Consider the following 14,660-nt stretch of genomic DNA (forward strand, 5'->3'; position numbering starts at 1 on the left):
GGTGAGCGTCCTGATTCCAAAATTTTTAACTTTTAACTGAACATCAAACTAAGCAAAACATGTTTCATCCGTGTTGACTAACTACGCGGGACTTTCCAGGTACGTTTTTGGGTGTGCGCCTCAATGTGTTTGTGTGTGGAGGGAAATTAAAGACGTAATGAATGTAATGAAATAAAACTGCTGAATTAAGACGGTCAAGATAAGGGAAGAGCTGAGGGAGGAAGGAGGGAGAGAGGGTGGAGGTGGAGTGAATGATAACTGATGGGGCTGACAGAGAGAGGGGAGGGGGTGGATGACGTTAAAGCCGAGCGTGCTGACTCAGCAACGCCGACACTCACTCTCGCACTCCTTGACGTCGGTGTAGAGCTGGTGCAGAGCTCCCATGGAGATCTGTCGGACCTCCGGGTCGAGCAGGAGCTGCATCAGCGAGGTGGAGATGTGCTTACAGGCCGACATGCAGGCCGTCTGAGCCACCTTACCCTGAGGGGGAGAGAGGGAGTGAGAGGGGGAGAGAGAGGGAGGTTAGAGCTCCATGTTTTTTCTCTTTTCTTCTGTCAATCAAACAATGGATGGGACTTCTTCCTGGGACACAGTGTTTCTTAGCATAACCCTCTTTTCCATTTCCATGCTAACTGCCTGGTTCTTCTTCTTCTTTTGCTCTGACCATCATCACTTCCTGTGCACCTGAGCATTGAACAGCTGTGAGTGTTTGAACAACAAATCTGTTCATGGTGCACTTCTTGACCTTTTTATTTTAAGTTTTTCAGCTTTCTTGCTTCTTTTTCAGACCTAACAAACATTAGCTGTGACTGAAACGTCGTCTATTTAAATAAATGTGCGTCCTGGAGCGGACATGCAGGCGTGACGCTTCTCATCTGACAGCTACATGTGATGTGTGTGTGACTAAATGAATGTCACGGCGACGAAAAACACCTTGAAACATCGTCATCTCCAACAGACACAAACATTAACACATGCACGCACACACAGTGGTTATCACAATGAGTTCATGTGCACTTAATTGCAAAGGTTTTTCAGTGTATGAACACACACAAGCGCGCGCGCACACACACACACAGAGTGAGTGTTAATAAATGGTGCTGCGTTCAGGTGCAGTCAGAATGATGAAGTAGCATAATAAGAATAAAAGCAGCGGATGAGGAAGTGCATGACAACGCATTAATACAGAAACCAAAACATGTGTTTGTGTGGGTTTGATCGAGTGTGTGTGAGTGTTTGTGTGTGTGTGTGTGTGTGTGTGTGTGTGCAGACGCCATCTCAGCGACGGGCCGCGGCCTCGATCTCGACCTCGGCGTCTGCATTCCAACAGAATGAAGCAAAGAGATGAAAAGGAGACAAAAGGAAAAACCTGAAAATGAGCTAAAGCTTGTAAAAGTTCAGCTTGGAGGAGCTGGAGGGAGAGAAACGAGAGAGAACAGGATGAAATGAAAGAAATCCACGACGAAGAGGCTTTTCTGTTCCTCCTGATGCTGACATAACTCAATTTCACTCACACTTTTATTTCATTTCCTTGTTCTAACTTCATTTAACACAGTTTTGACAACAAGTGGCTGTTTCTGCCTGTTATCTGGTTCTGACTGTAACTGTAAATATCACTATCACAGTGAATTTACTATCAACGTGTATCATCAGTGTGCTTTGATTTGAGTTGTGCTCTTTTGTCTCTTCTTTGCACTCACTTTCAAACAGCCCATTGTGTTTCGGCATATGGTTTTGTCATAAAACAGCACTTAACATTCTACATAAACTTCACAATTTGCTTGTCAAAAGGCTGGAAATGTCTTCATCCAGTGACTCGGTCCATGTTTATTCCCGTAGATGGAACTTTTTACGACTCCTCCGTGAAAATGATAAGTCAAACAGCTTGGTGGCTGGCATTTGAAACAGTGAAATCTGAGGCAAAATCAATTCATTCCAGTGGAACTGCTGCAACTAGTGGCTTTGCCTGCAGCTCCAAAGTAAATCTGAGTGAAGTTGAACTCATCAGGTTCAATTTGGGTCAACTTTGACAGCCAAATTCACCTCAGTGACCAACAGAAAGCCGCCCTGGCGGCGTTTAACAGTTTGCACACAGTACTGAGACAGAAGACAATGAACAAATGTGTCTTTTGAACAAACTAAATTGCCCTATTAGCAAGCAAGCTAACAGTAAGGAAGCTAACTAGCTTTGACAATTTTTCACCCTTCATCAACAACTGATGTACAACCCTGAGAGACAAATGTCAGGGTGGACTAAACAGCACAGTTACGACAAAACAGACAGAAGTATCGTGACTGATGAGCGTTAGCATGTTCCCAGTCTGCTACCACACTAGCTGCTAGCTAACCAGCTACAGTAGCTCACTCCTCTCCAGCCTCGCCAGCTGACTTGTGCAACTTTCTGATGTGATCAGGCCTTCAGATTGTTTATTGTGAGTCTGACACACCACATATTAAATAAAATCATTAAGAAACAGTTTAAGACTTTAAGAGACTTCAACATCATTTACTGTTCTCCAGTAAGCAGCTCAACTCAGCGGCCTCCCATCGGCGATCCATAAAATTCATCTTATCTTATATAACAAAGCCGACAGCAGCAGAAAGATCCCATTGTAGCCGTGAGTGAACTAAGGTCCACCTCAGGAAAGAGTCTGCAGGCGGTTCATTCAGCAGGCAGCGCTCACCTCAAAGGGAAATCAAATTACACACACGGCGCACACGTGCGAGCACATATGTTCGAGAAACACACACCTACGACTGGCCGGATATCCTCCAATACGATGCTGGCCTCTGCGTATCCACACACACACACACACACACACACACACACACACACACACACACACACATACACATACACACACACACTCACACACACTCCATACAACCCCAGGGGTCAGTTATCACAGGGGGAGATTGAGCGTGAAATAGGCTAATTCTATTTACATGTCTTGAAGCCGGGCTGACTGACACACACACAAACACACAGGTAGGTCTGTCTGACGACGTCTCAGAGTTCAGCACAGACAACTGGGAACCATTAGCCTGAGGCACACTGCAGGGAGGAGGGAGGAAGAGGAGCGAGCATAGGAGAAGAAAGGGAAGAGAAGGCAAGAAGGGGTTGAGGAAAGGTCAGGAAAGGAAAGGAAACAGAGGAAAAGGGAGAATGGAAAAGGAGGATGGGTCAGGAAAGGGAAGGAAAGAAAAAGAAGAAAGGAAAAGGAGGCAAAGAAATGCCAGGAAAGGATATGAAAGGAAAGGAAATAGAGGGAAGAGTAAAGAAAAGAGAAGGTAAAGAAAGGAAAGAAAAGGAAAGGAAATAGAGGGAAGAGGAGTAACGAAAAGGAGAAGAGGTCAGGAAAGGAAAGGGAACAAAGGAAGAGGTGAAGAAAGAAAGGGAAAAGAAATAGAGGCAAGGTGAGTAAAGAAAATGAAGAAAGGCCAGGAATGGAAATGGAAGGAAGGAAAAGGAAATGACAGGTGAATAACAGAGAGCTGAGGAAAGGAAAGAGGAAAGGTGAGGAAAGGAATGGGATGGAAGGAAGGATGAGAAAAAGAGAAGAGAGAGAGGGTGGGTAAAGAAAAGTTGAAGAAAGGTGAGGAAAGGAAAGGAAAGGAAAGGAAAGGAAAGGAAAGGAAAGGAAAGGAAAGGAAAGGAAAGGAAAGGAAAGAAAGGGAAGGGAAGAAAGGAAAGAAAAGGAAATGACGAGTGGGGAAAGGAACAGCAAAAGAAGGAGAAGCAAAGGACAAGAAAACTGAGAAAAGGAAACCAAATTAGGAAACTAAAACAAAGGAAGGAAAGGAAATGAAGGAGAAGAGGACACAATGCAAAAGGAAGCGAAGGACAGAAAACAGGAAGGACTCAGAACCAAGTGATGCTTCTTCTCCATCCTCACTCCCTCTAACTCACAACCACTCCACCCCTCCATCCCTCCCTCCATCCACCCCTCCGCCCCTTCATCCCTCCCTCCCGCTAACGAGCCACGTTCATCAAAGAGCTCATTAAAAGCTACTCAGCTCCTAACGGCTGAACAAATAGACAGGAGACGAAAGAAAGCAGAGGAGGTGGAGGGAGAGAGGTGAGGGCAAAGGACGGGGACGAGACGGGTGGAGTCCGGCAGAGGGATGAAGGAGGCGAACAATGAGGAGACGAGACTGAAGGAGGGAAGAGGAAGGAAAAGGAGGCGCAAAGAAAGGAATGCAGATGGATGAGAACAACAGTGAAATATGCTAACAGACGCTAACATTTCTGTTTCGTTTAGAAGCTGAAAATTAAACATTTAAAGCTGCATTCGTGCATATTTTTATATCATAAACCTTTGACCTTTCACCACATTTAGTCAAGTTCAGGCAAAGTTAGCTGAAGAAAAGTGGAACATCTAGCAACTAAAGACGAGCAGCAGCTGGTGGAGACCAAACCGGAGTTAAAAAAAAGAGTCAGTATTGGACATGAGGACACCAAAGGAATGCTAATGTTGCTATGTGTCTGCTGCATGTGTCTATAGGCAGTTGTTTGCTAACACATTAGCCTTCATGATATTATAAAGCAGCATCAGGTCGAGGCTGAACATTGATCAGTCTCCTGCCCTCTACTGGCCAGAAACTGATCGACGCTGTTTTAAAGGGCCATGAGAACATGTTCTCCCAATCAGACTCGTGCTATTAGCAATGCGGTTCTTTAAGAACACACAAGTTTGAGCAGACTTACTCTCCCTGGTTAAAGTGACACCAATCAGGATTTAGCGAGCAGAGTTTCACTCTTAATTTCTTCATACTCACAATGTTTTTTTTCCAAATTCAGCTTTGATTGTTGCTTATTTAGTCAGGAATATTTAATTTCAAGGAGCTGCAAACAGTCCAAGTCCAATAACCTTTCTCTGTGAGGCTTTCTGTGGGTTTGTCCCTATGAGTGACCTTTTTCACAACACAGTCATCTGATCTACTGCTAGTGTAAAAGTATTGATCAGTGCAGCTTTGCCGTGTTTTCAGGGGCTTTAAGACGTTTAATGAAGCAGATACAGGTGTGTGAAGAACCTGTGTGTGTGTGTTTGTGCTCTCATATTCAAACACACTGCATGTTCAAGGTAAATCAGTGTGTGTGGTCGAACACACTGCTCCAGCAGTCCTGTTCAGTTAGCCATTAATAATGACAAGTTCAGTAATGAATACACAGCAAATAAACACCATTCAGAGTTTGTGGGGGGGTGTTTTCACAGGCCGAGGCTTTCTGGGATCAGGTTCATCAAGAGCTTCAAATAAAAGGACTCAAAACGCTGGTGACAAACAACCAGCCGTGCAGGGTTTGTTTTGAAGCTGTCCCCTCTGAATTCCGCCTCGGCCTCATGACGCTCGGAGCAGGTCGAGTCAGAAACACAGCAGCACGGTAAGTCGCCATAACGCACTGATTCACAACTCCTGGAAGGGATTCGACACGGTGTATAATATGCTCTCTGTCCATCCAGAAACCTGCCAGTCAAACGAGCAGCAGGTTAGGGCAGCCAAAAGTCAAGAGGTGGGATCACAGTGAAAAATATGATCCCGACATGACGAGTTCACTGCTGCTTCCACCACATCTGCGACAGAAATGTCTCAGCATCAGTCTGACGGGCGATGGGTCTTAATTCTGATTCACGGCTCGGAAAAGGGCCGAAAGTGTGAATCTCCTCGTGTGTTCGAGGCTTAAATTCACACAGCCGGCATCCAGACCGGCGTACAGGGGAGCAGATCCAGGTTGGCCTTGTGGAACGCTCACAGATCGCTGCACTGTGGCAGCTATTTGTTCACGTCACTCAAGAAACACCACAAAAATGAAGCCTGGCTTCGGGTTTCGGCGCATTTTTGTGAGCGTTTTCTCTTTGAGTGTAACCTTGACGCACACACAGAGCCAGCACAAGCAACTTCAGGGGATCAAAACCACACTGGATCTGACAGACACCAGGGGTGGAAATTTCTTTTTGTGTAGAGCAACGAGTGGTAAACACAGACGGCGAACAGCAGACGTGCTCTCATCCTCTCTGCTCAAATAAAAGTCTTAAATCAACTTTTGTTTTATGTATCAATAAAGTTTTAGGGCGGAGCAGGACCTCCGCATGCTGCCGTCACCTGCCAAACTTTCTGGTGCGTTAGCTTTAACGCAAACAGAGTTGTTGAGTGGCGGCTGGTGAGCATTTCCCTCCCTGGTTTGGGGCAAAGATTGGGGCACATGAACACAGATTCAGGCAAAACGTGCATCACTTCTCTTCTCATCTCACATGCCGGTTGGGTGAACTCTCAAGTGAGGATTTGGGGTCAAAGTTGAAGGGTTAACAAGGTCAGTCAGGGATTGGTAAACATCACTCCATTACCACAGCAACCCAGATACTCACCGGTAAGGTGGCGTGTTCGACGGGCGTTCCCTACGGTGAGAAACATAAACCGGGACATTCAGCCGACGGCGGAACAGTGAAACTGTTATTAATGGGAGACGTGGAAAGCTGTAACGGCTCCATGGAAATAAAAGTGCTCGATCAATTCAAAGCACTGGCAGCCTCTTCCGTGTATTTATTGCACACGGACCCTTGAGATGATGCTAATCTGGCTTTATCTGGCAATTTGTATTGAGGTGCTGAATCACCAGCAGAGCGCGGCGAGCCTGAGACGCGGCGCCAAACGTCCCCCGAGCGCAGCAGAAAACTGATCAAGCAGCTTACGAGGCATAAAATCGGAGCAGCGCGGGCCAGGACTTCCTCTCTAATGTTCACATGATTATGTTCACTCTGGAGGCCCGTTCATGCCTTCACCGTTCCATCTTTAAACCTGAGCTCAATTCGATTAGGAGCATTTAGCTAGCGCCGCGCTGCGACCGCTGTTATTAGCTCTCGTACAGAGCGAGCCCTCTGAAAGTGTGTGTCCATAAAGCCGCTGGAGAAACGTGAGCCTGCTCAGCTTCCTTAGCTTCCTGCCTGTTACATTCAGAGCTGTTAAAACAACCACATAAGCACAAACACACAGAGAATGAGCCAATGACACTCACACGGACCGAACCCTTACGCACTGCTGCATTTCTTTTAACATTTTTTACTTGATTTTATGCATTAAATCTGATGTATTTCAACCCGTGTTTTATTATATTATGCTGTGTTTCATCGAGCTCGTGCTAATCGTATCAGGCTCCAGGTCAGTTGCTGTGAGTTTAGGCCGCATGTGTCAATACAGACGCCACCAATTTTACACACTCAAGGCTGTTCACAGGGCTTGAGGAGTAAAACATTAGCCGCTACTAGCATAACGCACCCACATGTCCCACTGCGTTCATGATGCCAAAAATGTTGCAGGAGCGCAAAGCTTAATTGGTGGAGAACTCGTAATGGCAGATTGTTAAAAACAGTTCATAATCCTGAATATTAGAGATCAGTCAGACCCGACGCCCAAAAATACTGCTAATGCTAGCTGCTGCTAACATTTGTGCATGTTAGTCCAGCAGTTAAGGTGGAAATTCACGCGTTCTGACATCAGGAAACATCGGGTCAGTTTTGAATCAGGTCCAACATGTAAAGAAATACGAGTAGTAATACTAATGGCAGCACCAGTTTTAGCAGTAGTTAAAGTACTTTTCCACCCAGCCCGCTCCTTCAATAGTATCTAATTCATTTCTGTGTAACTCAACTCTTTTATATGACCACCTCTTACTTCAGAGGGTCATACCACCCAGCTTTTTAGATCCATAGCATCTGATCTACTTAGGAGGCCCCCGAGCTGTGTGTGTGTGTGTGTGTTAAAGTGTGTGTGTGACGAGGTCATGTCCGGGGCTTGTGGGGGTGTAGGAAAAGCTTCTTAGAGGTGCTGGAAAACACTTAGCTCGACCACCTTGTGTGTGTGGCCTTGTGGCCTTGTGACCTGCTCCGACCAAATCTGTGCGCGCCATCATCTTAAATCTAACCCGCGTGTGTGTACGTGTGTGAGTGTGTGCGTGTGTGCGCGTGCGCTGCGGCTTTCATGAGGACTGTCCGTGTGTTTGAAACCATCTCACCCTGCAGGGGGAACATGATGTGTGTTACTGCATGACGATCTGAACACAGACTTTAAATTCAGTGTGGAAATACTTGCATGCCGTCAAGTCATCGTGAGGAAAAATCATCCTTCACTGTCGGCACTCTAACGTCCTGACTGAGTGCGTAATGTCATTACAGCCGGGCTGTGGAGTCAATAGCCTGGGCCGCTGCTTAATCTGGTGCTGCTGACCCGAGCAGCTCACCCTTTAATGAGCTTAACGGGCCCCATGTTAACGATCTAACCCGTAATGAGCTCATACTCTAACGAACTAAAGCAGATTGTCCTGCCCTGTGATGTCTCACGCCGACATGCAGGGAGACGGGTGGGCGAGCTTATGTAACACACACACACGCACACACCCACACATCTCTTGTTTGTAAGTGTGCCTCTGCGTGTGTGTGTGTGTGTGTACTAACAGGCAGGTTGGTGAACACGCTGAAGGTGCTCTTCAGAAAAGCGATCAGGTCAATCAGGTAGTCGCTGGCGTCCGGAGTCCCGCCTCCCTGCACCGCAGCCATCCAATCGTAGTCGGCCAGCTGCAGGAACTGGTCGATCTTGGCGTTCAGGCTGGTGTAGATCTCCGCCTCGGCCGCGTGACGGGCGTCCTGCAAGAAGCCGGAGATCAGACTGAGAGGTGCGTGCTGTGCATTCTTTTACAAAAGAAAGAAGAAATCACAGAGGCGAGAGAAGGAAAAACACTCACCAGAGAGGTGTGTGTGTGTGTGTGTGTGTGTGTGTGTGTGTGTGTGTGTGTGAGTGAGAGAGAGCACAGGTGAGAGTAAGAGCAGGGCTTTCTGTACGTACCTTAAAGGTGGACGTCCCGTACAGCTTGGTGGCGTTCACTGTGTCAGGCGGGACATTTGTGATGTTCGATATAAACTCCTCCAGGAAGTGGCAGCTCTGCTCCAGGTGGGTGGTGTTTATGATCACCTGCACCAACTGGACGCAAACAGAGGACACAAAAATGACACCGGGCATCGTGAGGTGTGTTTCATTTCAACACAGAGAGATGAGAATCACACAAAACGCACCTCTCCTCATAAATGAGCGACCGTGTGGAACTCATGTTTCACTGTTGCTGCTGTTGTCTTTTGTAAATGCAACAGATTCTGTGATTTTATTTTGAAATTCTGCCAGCACACTAAAACAGGAAATGTCAAGTGGTCAGCTTCTTGATTATTTTTTGGTGGAAAAGATCAAATAAAATGAAACAAAAGCACATAACAGAGCAAATATGTTCCAATAATCATAAAGATTAAATAAACATTAATCCTAATGTTAAGCTAATTATTCTGAAATTCAGCAGTTTTGGGGTATTAATTAAATTTGTTTAATAAAGGATACAGACAAGCTGACACCCTCTCATATCGTCACTTCCTGTTCCTGTGAATAACTGATGTTTGGCCTCCAGGCTGCTCGTCGAGCAGGGAGACAAACAGCAAAAATCAACACAGCTCACCGTTCTGCATAGTTATGACGACAACGACAACAACAGGTTGAAAAGAGGAAACGACTGTTTTTGTGAGAGTAAACGATCTGGAAAGGTTGAGAACGATCACGCTGAGCAACGAGTCACACTCAAGTTGTGCAAACAACATTAGCTCGTTCCCTCTGAGAGAGATTATCACAAGCGTCAAGAGTGTTTTTTTTTCTTTTTTTTTTTATACATGCCGCGCGCACACACACACACACACACACACACACACACACACACACACACACACACACACACACACACACACACACACAGTACCTCTGCCAGCCCGACATTCTTCTTCTTAATGGCGTACTGCAGACAGTGGCTGAGGGTTCTGGTCAACAACAGATTTGTCGACTTGCGGATCATATCATCTACCTCCGTGGAGCTGAGGACACACACACACACACACACACACACACACACACACACACACACACACACACACACACACACACACACACACACACACACACACACACACACACACACACACACACACACACACACACACACACACACACACACACACACACACACAGAAGGGCAGAGCATCAGTGACTGTGCAGAAGCGGACTGTTCCATTTCTCGCAGAGAGCTGCTGCGTCTGGAAGCCAGCACAAACAGTTTAAGTGAATTTCTCAGTCTGAAAATCTCCCCGTTTGGAAAAAGCCTAAATGTCAGCCAATTCAAATGAGTACATTACCATGTTATGAGCTGTCAGGCTCATTAGAAGCCTAATAAGCCTTAAGTCCCCTGATAAGTCTAAAGTTTTAAAACAATTAGTCAAAACCGCTAAAAAAAAAATCTCAATTTAAGACTCGACGGGTCCAAAACGCGTCTCTAAATCAATACAACTCCAGACTTTTTCGATCGATTTGTCACCTGTCCTGATATTAGCCCTGCATTTTTCAACATATTTGCCCACACCCATTCCCAGCAGACTTTGGTCGCAGCCAGCCAGGCACAAAGACGCCAGCAGGCTGAAATGAGCTCAAATTTGCTGTTAAAACAAATGTCTGATGGTGCTAATCAGAGCCACTTACAACTGCGACTGCTATTCATTTTGTTACGCCTGAAATTTGGGTGATGTTCGGTGAAGAAACCCAGACAAATTTCTGCTCAGTTTTGGAAGTCTGGTCGGGTTTTTGACGGCAGCGTGCGTCTCCCTGGCCGGGCGTCGCCTCCCGTTAATAACTGCTTCCTGGAAGCTGCACAAGAGATAAACTGAGACGCTGCTGGGACTCCTCAGACGGGAGGGACGAACGCTAACACGCAGGGGGAGGTGAGCGCATTTCAAGAAGAGGAGCTGGAAGTCAGAGGGGGACAAATGCAAAAAGAGGTGGCACAGAAAGGTCAGACATCGATAAGCAGCGGAAACAAAAGCGGCTCCCTTCCTCCCGCTGAGGGCCGATGAGGAGGAATCTGTTTCACTGTGTTTTAGTGCATGTGTGTGTTTTAGCGTGTTCGACTCCAGCGCCCTGTGGGTAACAAACACATTCCAACCAAATCAGTAAATTATCTGTGCCTGGAATCCAACCTAACACACACACACGCGCACACACACCGTGTCGCCTGAGGGAGAATGAGAGCTGGAATTCCAAACTCACTCCCTCTCCAAAAAAGCGGAGGAATCCTAAAAACGTTCCGACAATTTGGAGCAGGGGGGAAACATTCCTGGAGCGGCAGAAGTGCCGAGTGGACAAAAACGGTGTGTGTGTGAGTGTGTGTGTGTGTGTGTGTGTGTGTGTGTGTGTTTGGAGAGTGGCAAGAAGTCAATGTATGCTAGTGAACTCTGCAGGCACGCACACGCACACACACACACACACACACAGACGCGCCGCAGGACTTGGGTTGAGTTTCATTGCATTCACGCCGCCATCAGTCACAATAAACGCACGGTGGGCGACGCTGTCAGAGGGAAGCCGAGCGCCCTCGGTGCGGCACGGGGAGGAGCGGGCGGAGGCGTGCGGAGGCGTTTCCTAAAAATACACAAACAATGACAACAACGTGAAAAAAAAAAGACGAGTCAGCAGTGAAAACAGCGAGAGGTTAGAGTGCACGTAGGCAGGAAGCCGCAGGTATGCACCGCGAAACACACTCTGGACAGCGTTAAGGAACATGCACACACACACACAGTGTCCTGACGTATGTGTGTGTGTGTGTGTGTGTGTGTGTGTGTGTGTGTGTGTGTGTGTGTGTGTGTGGAGTGGTGAGCGACTGTGCTGAGTCGCTGTGCCCACATATAATAGGAATCAACTGTGGTCATCGATGTGCCAGCCAAGTACACTCTGCTCTGTGTGTGCTGGTTTCTGGAGGACAGACAGTTCGTGTGCACAGTGTACATGCTGTTTCTATCCGTGTGTGTGTGTGTGTGTGTGTGTGTGTGTGTGGCTGCTGTAAGTGTGTTTGTGAGCAGAGTTCCACTCATATTTGTCTCTTGCCCTCAAATGGCTCCTTAGCACGACTCTCTACGTCACTTGTCGCCGCGGTCCGACTCCGCTGCTCGACTGATGCGAGCCTCAGCTGAAATGTCTGTATCTTTGGTGGCAGTGGCACTCGCGATTGGCTGTGGCTTCAAAATAAAAGCACAGCGATGTTCTGCCTGACAAGAGCTTTACTTGAACAAAAGCTGAAAACGGCAAGTTTGCTCTCTGTGGTCATTCTGGATCTCCGCTGGTGTCTGTGATCGAACGGCTCGCTCAAACTCGACGTACGCGACTTGATTTTGACTCGTTTGATTGTCTTGGCTTGTGTGGAAGTCGCGGCCAAGAAGCAAATTCACTTTCATCCGCAGCTGCCTCTGTTTTCCTTCCAGGCCTTGCCTCGGCCGGGCCGGCCGAGCGTGCATGCTCTTCCTCAGCGACACCCTGCTTCATACTCGCAGCTCGACACATTCACACCCGCGGTCTTTTAACGCTGGACCGAGCGGCTCCAGAGAAAGCCGTGTTCTCATGTTTTCACCTACCAGATTCTCCCTCGCCCAGCTGCTCTATCTCGAGCCTACAGGTTTACGTCCTCGCCGCGAGCGTTCATGCCAACATCACCTCATCTCCCGTTCCTCCTGAAACATCACAGAGCCGAGCAGCCTTCATCACCGCAGCTTCTGCCAAACCAACACTCAGGTCAAATACGAAGTAGTGTCTTTGCTGTCTGTGCCATGGTCGGCAAGAACACGGGCGACTCAGTGCCAGTCGTGTTTAGAGCACTCCAAGCAGTCTGCTCTGGGTAATTTATACCCAGATGACTGGGTATGAATTACTGAACAGGGAAACGTACTTTGCATTCCTCAGTTGTTTTGAGAGCCTCCTGTACTTTCTGTGATACTACAAGACACCGAGGCATGGATTCACTTAAGATCTACGCAGGAAAACGATGCACTTCATTACTGATGAGGCTAAATAAGGAGACCGTCCTGTTCGGCGAAAAAAGCGAGCAGCGAGTTGAAAACACTTCCAGAAAAAAAAGGTCTTTTTGTACCCAATATTGGTCACGCATGTGTAAATAATGAATCTCATAATCTCTCGGGATCAACAGGAACACGCAGATGTTACAAGAGGAAACTTTGTGAGTCGCCGGCCTGCTTTTTGGGGAACATGTGAATCTCATCGCTTTGCACATGTAAGCTAATCTGTATACGAAAGCTTTGACATGATGACAGAAAAACCCTCGGACATTAAAAACAGCTGAGATGTGGCGCATTGATTCCAATTAGAAAGACAAAGAGCAAAACAATCACAACAGAGAGTTTCCTTTTCCTCATCAGACTTCCTGGAAAGAATGCCGCTGTGAGCAGAGGGAGGATGTGACTGTTCAGCCAGTCCATCGAGTGGATGTCAAGACACTGTACGAAATCAGTTCAAACTTTGGTACTCATCCTCTGGAAACCATGCATTTCTGAGCCAATCTGTTGAGTAGATTTTGGGGAACTTTGACCTGATGGTGCCGCTACAGGAAAAGTTTGGGAAACACCAACTCAATTAGGATTCATCATCTTGGAACCATGAATGTTTTCATCAGATTTCATGTTAATCCATCGAGTAGCTGTTGAGATATTTCAGTCTGGACCAAAGTGGTGAATCGACCTTTGAACCACGGATGTAGAAAAGTAAAGCACACACACTCTTTCCGCCAAATCACAACTGCCAACAGAGGTTAAGGTCAGAGGTCAGACGGATCAATGACCACAATCCTGCGCCATCATCCCGTCTGCTTCCGGACTCGTCCATCTGCGTGCGTTTGAAGTGGGCAGGAAGGCGTGCCGCCGTGGTAACCAAATATCAGGGCGTGCAGGACCGTAGAAATCAAGCCAGGTCAAACAGTGGAGTCATTACTCTGATTGAGACGAGCGATTAGTGCTGCCTGGTCAGAGGCTGCAGGAGAAAAACAGGCGTCTGGACTTTTTGGACGATTTCAGAGACGTTTGAACAGCTGAAAGGATCAGACAGAAGCACGGCGTGTCGGAGAGAACGCGTTTACTTATTGTGAAGAAACAGTTTCCTGAACACTCGTGCCTTTAGGGTTTGTTATGCTGTGGGTGTTTTCCAGTGGATTCACAGCTACTATTTTCATTTTTACTACTATTTCAAAGTATTTTTGCTTTTAAGGTCTTCAAAATTAATATGATAAAGAATAAAAAAACATAAGCTGGCTTCTTGGACTTCTAATCCGTCGCTGAGACCAGCTTTCCCAGTTTGAAAAGCAGATTTGAAGGACGGAGTTTGACCACCTGGTTCAGCACTTTACATCCCAGCATGCAACACAGAGACGAATCCAGACGGACGGACGGCCTGTGTCCTTCTTTTCATCTCTTCTTTTTCTATTATGCCAATTCCTTCTCTCTGATTAGAGACTTCTCTTCCAATCACTCCTCCTTCCTCCGTCTCTCTTTCTTCCGCCGGTCACGGATCAATGGTACCTCCCCGGTTCCCAGCCCCCGCGGAGAATCAACACACACACCCACACAAACACCAGCACATATAAACAAACGCGCGAGCATTCGCACACACACACACAGAAAAGAAAGGCCCTGCGGAAACACTATCGCACATGCAGACAGTGGACGGACGCCGGACGCCCCCCCCCCCCCCCCCCCCCACCGGGGATATGAGTCTGAATAAAAGAAAACTTGTTTGAAACCACAAACCAAATC

The 14,660-nt window shown here is 47.1% G+C and overlaps 1 protein-coding gene across 1 annotated transcript in view; it reads right to left on the reverse strand.

Annotated features, from left to right (window-relative positions):
• Positions 1 to 14,660, reverse strand: part of exoc6b (exocyst complex component 6B) — a 72,491-nt gene that overhangs the window by 25,046 nt on the left and 32,785 nt on the right. Inside the window, exons 16-19 of the mRNA XM_070993086.1 lie at positions 9,785 to 9,896; positions 8,836 to 8,970; positions 8,448 to 8,636; positions 339 to 480 (exon numbers count right to left, since the gene is read on the reverse strand). Of these exons, the coding sequence (XP_070849187.1) occupies positions 339 to 480; positions 8,448 to 8,636; positions 8,836 to 8,970; positions 9,785 to 9,896 (578 nt within the window). The remainder of the gene's footprint in view (positions 1 to 338; positions 481 to 8,447; positions 8,637 to 8,835; positions 8,971 to 9,784; positions 9,897 to 14,660) is intronic.

Source organism: Chaetodon trifascialis, chromosome 23 (genome assembly GCF_039877785.1).
Source record: "Chaetodon trifascialis isolate fChaTrf1 chromosome 23, fChaTrf1.hap1, whole genome shotgun sequence".
NCBI lineage: Eukaryota > Metazoa > Chordata > Actinopteri > Chaetodontiformes > Chaetodontidae > Chaetodon > Chaetodon trifascialis.